At 36.2% G+C, this 6,715-nt stretch overlaps 1 protein-coding gene and 1 long non-coding RNA gene across 2 annotated transcripts; one reads left to right on the plus strand and one right to left on the minus strand.

Annotated features, from left to right (window-relative positions):
* Positions 1-2,524, plus strand: LOC140852488 (uncharacterized). Its single transcript, XR_012135371.1, has 2 exons — positions 1-78; positions 2,092-2,524. It is a non-coding gene; the product is annotated as an uncharacterized lncRNA (long non-coding RNA).
* A 2,758-nt stretch (positions 2,525-5,282) lies between these two features.
* On the minus strand, positions 5,283-6,280 carry LOC140852520 (uncharacterized). Its single transcript, XM_073245830.1, has one exon. It carries the CDS (start codon positions 5,973-5,975, stop codon positions 5,499-5,501), a length of 477 nt encoding a protein of 158 aa, XP_073101931.1. The 5' UTR covers positions 5,976-6,280; the 3' UTR covers positions 5,283-5,498.
* Between the last annotated feature and the right edge of the window lie 435 nt (positions 6,281-6,715).

The following is a 6,715-nucleotide window of genomic DNA, read 5'->3' on the forward strand; positions in this document are numbered from 1 at the left end:
CTGGTGGAGCTGTTGATGAAGAAGACGTTTCTCTGGAGAGTTCCTCTGATGAAGAATAAAAAGACACGAAAACTTAAGGTAAATATGCTCTTTTCAGCAAGTATTTTGAACCTGGAAATAGAAATATATTCTTATCTTACAATTCAACACTTGGAGTTCCTATGACTCATTAAATATGTGTCTATTTTCACCCATCAACATAAGCTGATGATCAGACTGTTGAGTGATATATATTAAACTATCTGGAAATTCAGGGATGATAAAAGGTAGGGGACAGAGGTGGAAAATGTTTAAAATAACCTTTGCATCATATATGAATGATTTTAGATAAGTTAAACATTAATGTGCCCCTTGTTTTATCATATATTACCATGCAAGGTAATGAGGTTTATGGTGTATGTTATAAGTGACTAGTTGATCAGTAGAAGGTGAATGTCCAAGAAGAACTTTCCTATCTAAACCTTTTCTTATAAAAATGGGTATTCAAGTTTGTTTTCTCTTAATGGAAACTGAATTAATGAATTATCTTAAGTGGACTCTAATTGTTCCCTGGAAGTTCATTGATAAATAACCTGTTTCTTGCAATACTAACTAAAAAGTTCAAAACAAGAAATGAAATGGGTATGCACTAATTATAGATAAGCAGTTTGGCTTCTATCTTGGCGGGAATATGCTACAAAATACAAATGCAAACTTTTCTGTTGCAGTATAGCAGTGTGAGCTGGTGTTATGAAACACTTGCTGATTTTGCTGCAAACAATTTCTGAGATTCAGGCATGATTGAACTGGCACTTGTATGCTGCTCTACCAGCACCAATGATAGTGAGGACCATTCTATAGAAGAAACTCTTAAAAATGCAACGTCCATTATGCATTGAAATGGGCACTGAACTGTAAAGGAGATGACTAATATAGGGGAGTATAGTTAACTGTGCCATTAAGGTGCTTAAGAGCTTATTAAAGTGATGTTGACAAGACTCAATAAGATTCTGGTGAACCTAATCTGAAGAAACCTAGGGTAGAAAATGAGTTTTCCTACTGTATTTTTAGTGCATCTTTACAGATATATGATATGATAATTGATGCCATGGGCATGATATGTGATGCTTCAATCCTCATTACTTTGTAAATTTATTTATTATTCAGAAGAGAGAGAGAGAGAGGGAGAGAGAGAGAGATTCGTGTCTAAACACCTTATGGACTTTTGATAGTGTGAGTTCTATTCTCTTCCTCTTTTTTCTTTGAGGGAAGGGAATCATGTATGTTTTACTTAGAATCTTAAATTATTCTGTAGAAGCTTTTTCCAGAATAAAGAAAGCATTAAAAAGTTTTTAGAGAGAAATTTAACTATTTAAGTGAATACAGTGAGAATGTGGAAGATGCACTCCTCATGCTGTTAGGACTTTTTGTAAATACACATTGTATGAGAGGGGAAGACATTAAGGGCATGTCTGGTGTTGATTATGTTTTTTAAAATATTGTTCGTATAAAAAGAAGAAACCAATATCTAAGTTTTCTAGCATCTCCTAAAAGCCCATTTTTAGACATTTTTTCCTTGTACAAGCACTTCGTAGATAACTTACTAAACACTTAATTTTCAGAAATTAATTTTTTGCTTTAGAGTTAAAAAGGTGCTTTCTTTAAGCAACATCAAACATGCCCTAACACTTCTTTTCCTTTATACTTATGGCTCTGTCTTGTGATCTTCCTTAAGAATTGCTTTGTCATATTACACACACACACATATGCATGTACTTGTGTCCTTATACACGTGTATATGTATGTATTTAAAGAGAAATGAGCCACTATACGCCCAATAGGATTGTGGACTCAGTCCCACCATTATAAAATCAATTATGGCTTTTAAACTGAGGAACCATGCTTAGTGTCAATATGCAGTATCTACCAAGATAACTAAATAAATAAGATTCAGCTTCGTATGCATGGTACATGGGCTTTTCTATTGATTCTGTATATGGCAATGAACTTGTTATATTTTGAACCTCTTTCTCATCACCACTCTAGCACTTCTGTTTACAGTTACAAGTCCTACATAAAACTGAGCCATCATTTTTATCTTGTAACCTGCAGGCTTTCTTACAGGCATTCTGTGGCTGGTGTGAGAAGAATGGAATTATGTAACTAGAAGTTATTCTCGAGTATCATATGCTTGTCTAATTAATTTGCTTCTACAGAAGCAGATTTGTGCACCCAAGCTGGTTTAGATGCTGTTACGACAACAAGAGCATCTACAGTTAGCATCAACATTCTAGGAATATTGGAGGAGAAAGATTTTGGGGTTTTCCATGTTTGCCCATAATAGCACTAGTACTGCCGATGATTACTAGTTCACTAGTTTCTTATTATTACTTGTTTTTAACTTTTCCGACCTAGCTGCAGATAATTAGCAAATCCTGTAATCACTTATTTTGCAAATTGTAGGTGAGTGTCGTATGTTTTTCAAACTGCCTACAGAACAATTATGAAAGCTTTTGGAAGGGAAATCTTGCATCCCTTTTTGTCATCTGTCTCATTCTCTAGAGGATGACCGGAAGGTAATAACAGGCCGGTGTAGTGCATATGACCAAATTAGTGTCGTGAATAAATCGATGCGTGAGAGATTGTTTTAAGTTTGTTCAGGATATATCTACTTCTATACGCTGTTGGATCCATATCTACCACATCTATATAAATGCATAAGCAGGTGGGAAACGTAACATGCAGAGTTATATGAGACATAAATCCTCGTCAGCATGCATCATGCTAGTTAAATGCACCTGAAAGCAAGCAACTATTTGATCCTAGCTGAATGTCGACTGCTAAGATATGGTTGGTACAACCTGAACTTGGAGAGCATACATATTTCAAAATTGTAGAGAAGTTAATAAGATTGGCATGAAAACTCGATGGCTCTTATTTACAAAAAATGTCATTTTCCACATATTTGCCAACTTAGGAGAAGCAATAAATCGAGGTAGCTAATAACTCGAGGGATGATAATGTTTTCCACATATTGGCTCTTATTAAGGCCTCCGTGTTGCATGCACCCCACGGTGGATAACACGCCACGCTGAATAATTTCTCCTTATTTAGACGATGAAGATTATCCTACGTGGAAGCCCATGCAATTCATTTAACCTAAATTAGGGGGATAGAGTAAGTCATATTTTTGTCGGAATCTACTATATTAAAAATAATGGATAATATGAGCCGCAGCCCCTCTCGATCTGCAAATCTGGAGTATTTTCTTTTCTTTCCATTTTATCTTTATGACTACCTTCCACATGTGAGATCCGAGGTTGTACAGGATCTATTGTTCTTAGGGTATGGTTGGTGACAAGTCTATTATTAGTACAGTTTTGAATCTTTTGATGGTTTCGGTTGATTTCAAGTCCAAGTCGATCTAGATATCTTTGACGGCAATTAGTATACCATCATCCGTGCCGAAAATGATGACGAATCGGTTATTGTTTTTCGACTTTATTATTCAAAATACAATTTTGTTTCTACATACTTTCTGTTGCAAGTTTTTACTTTACTGATTCTACAAGTTTCCAGCAATGTAACGGATCACATCAACTTATATCGGTCCATAAAAAATTGGCCCTGTTCCTCTAGTATCATAAAAAAGCATTCTAAACTAGCGGGCCAATTTAATGAATCAAATCGTCCTTGTTATAGGATCATGGAACCAAACTTGTCCCTGTTGGAACTATCATACATAGGTTTGAGCCATATCTAAATGGCCAAATGAAATTTGAGTAGCGCATGCTATTGGATCAAGAGAAAATTACTTCTCAGCTGCTGGTTTCACTACCATTTGACGAGGCAAAGATTAGCAATTGCAATTACAAAAATAGAAACTATGTTTGTTTTAGCTGTCCTAGGCAATTAGTCCTTACATAGTTATTTCATAGTTAATATTCACGTTTTTTTTTTCACTGATTGCACGTCATCCACGTTGCTTATGCTCTGAGATTTGCCCTGGTCTACTAGGCCTGGTCCATGCAATAATTTCTCATATTTTATACACAGAAATAGACCAAACATCAAATTAAATCAACAGCCAGTAATAAAGTATTTGATCAATACAGGCTAAATTAATATATGATGACCATCATTTCAGGGGATGGACCTCAATAACAATTTTGCATTTCCTTACGAGCATGATGGTTATATCTTGGTCTAAGTTCACGTGGTCACCGAGACGAAGTGACAAAAATCCTGGTGTAGGCGCAAATGCATCACACAATTCACGCCTTAAGCGCCAAGCAAATTTCATCCAACCAATTAACAATTCTACATTTCATCATCAAGTTTCAACCACAAATCTCAAATCATTTGACATGTATTGTAATTATAAACAAGATTTACATTTTTTCTTTTTCCATTTCATGGTGGAGCAAATTAGCACTGGTTGCAGCATTATCTACAATTGGGTTAATAAGTGGATACCATGATAGCGGGATATGTTTTTCTTCTTTTTCTTTTAAGAAAATAAAAGTGGCTGTCTTATTGTTCAAACAATAGGAAGCCAAGGAGATTAATGATTCCAAGTGTAAGTCTGGACTGGAAAAAGTTGACCACCTTGACTTTCTGTATTCCTCATTCTTATGGCATCTAATTCTCACCTCTCAGTCTCAGTTTTCCTTACTACAAGGACGACATCATCGCCCACGTCTATAGTTACCGTTCAGATGCTCAGCTTTTTACTATTTATTTCTAATTCTGTAACTTGCTCTGTAATATTTATTGTTTTCCGTATGTATTCTTTCCTTCATGTATGCTATATCATCTGCACTCTTATGTAAACATTGTCGATATAATCTATTATATATATATATATATATATATATATATATGAAAATAAAAATTAAAAAAAATTTATTAACAAATCAAACTGTTCATATAAGCAACACATTTTCATCTATAAATATCATTTAAATTAAAATCAATCTACAATGCCACGTGTCGGAACTATTCTATTTAACAGAAAGCATTATGTTATTAAAGAATAGCATTGTAGTCCATTTTCAAGTATTGAATAAAAATATTATATGATTAAAGAATGGCATTGAAGTTCAGTTATATGTATTAAATTAGGTTATAAAATTTTTTATTATTGATATCAAAAATTTGAATGGTCATTATGTTGCTATTCATAATTTTAAAACAAATGATCAATTACGTGACATAGAATCCGCACGTAACATGCGGGCTCAAAACTAATCTCGATATATAGCCAATGCCCCATGTTTACAAAAAAAAAAAAAAAGAAAAAAAAAAAAAAAAAGCTCACCTCTCGGAATAAATTTGATTATATCTGGTTATATAAAATTTAAAAATCATCAAGTATTACTTGCACTCAATTTTACCACACATCCGCATTCCAGTGCACGTCATTTAGTTTCAGATTACATTTTCGTGTGACCCATTAGTTCACGTTACTTACCATCCCCAGTCTTCTCATCACCTTCTTCCTCTGAATGCCTCTCTCCTTAGGCCCCTTCCGCTTTCTCCTTCAGCTCTTCGTCCTTCTTCTTCCTCTCCTCCTCCTTTTTCTTTTTCCCATGACTCTCCTGATGACCATCTCCATCCTCGTCCGCATAGCGCGAGATGACGATATGAACACCCGGATCATCCGCCGTGCAGCTCCCATCGAGGAGGATCGAGTTGTTGACGGCCTGATAGTTGCTGTTGGTGTAAGCACTCATCTGTCTCTCCTGGGCGTAGAGAGCTCCATGAGTGTCCATCATCTCCTCCAAGTTCGCCTCCATCCTTGCTCCCTTGTTGGCCCCTGCGAGTGTGATGATCCTCATCCCGTCATCGGCCTCCTGATGGTCATCCCCCTGACCGGACCGGGCTGAGGACTTGCCTAGGGCTGTGAGCTGGCGAGTGAGCTTTGAGATCATGTCACGGATCTCATGCTCCATATGGCGCTGGCTCTGCTCGTCGGCCTTCGTATTAGAAACCATGCTGGTTTGGTGGTGGGAAAGAGAGAGGAGGCCGGGGTTTGTTTGCGTCTGGGAAGGAGGACTCGTGGTGGTGATTGTTGAGGAGGAGGTGGCCGGTCGTATATATATACATGTATGATGAGAAGAATGTGACGTGCATGGGAGGCAAAGCGACTGATCTGATTCCAGTTCTCAGGGTGGAGGGAAAGGATTTCTTGTTTTCTTGACGCCACGCTTCCTCATTATTCTTCCGATCTGAGTTCTGCCACAGCCCACGAGTGAAGGATAAGGGTGTCGCTGGAGGGAGAAATTATTAGATACATAGACTCATCCTGCTGTATCCAAAGTTAATAAAAAATCCACACATCTATTTATTATTCATTAATTGCTGTTCATAAACCATGATTGATTGTGAGGTAAAAAAAGAGTCAATCAAAGCCTATAGAACACTTTACCTATGCTAGAACAAACCTACCTAATAATTTCTCGACCGGAGGGGATTGGCCTGGCCAGTTGCTTAAAAGACGTGACCGAAAAATTTAATTATGTCAAAAATTTTAATTATTTTATAAATTTTTACTTTAATCTTTATCTTCGATTTAATACAACAATATCATCAAGCTTACAAATCTCACAATTAAAATCTTAACAATGGCTTTAGTTAAATGGCTACGACAGAAATGATCATATGCGATATATCTATTAGATATTTTCAAAATAATATAGATACAATGTTTTCAGCCAACCAATAGTTGTGGTGG

The sequence above is a fragment of the Elaeis guineensis genome, chromosome 11 (genome assembly GCF_000442705.2).
Source record: "Elaeis guineensis isolate ETL-2024a chromosome 11, EG11, whole genome shotgun sequence".
In the NCBI taxonomy this organism is placed as follows: Eukaryota; Viridiplantae; Streptophyta; class Magnoliopsida; order Arecales; family Arecaceae; genus Elaeis; species Elaeis guineensis.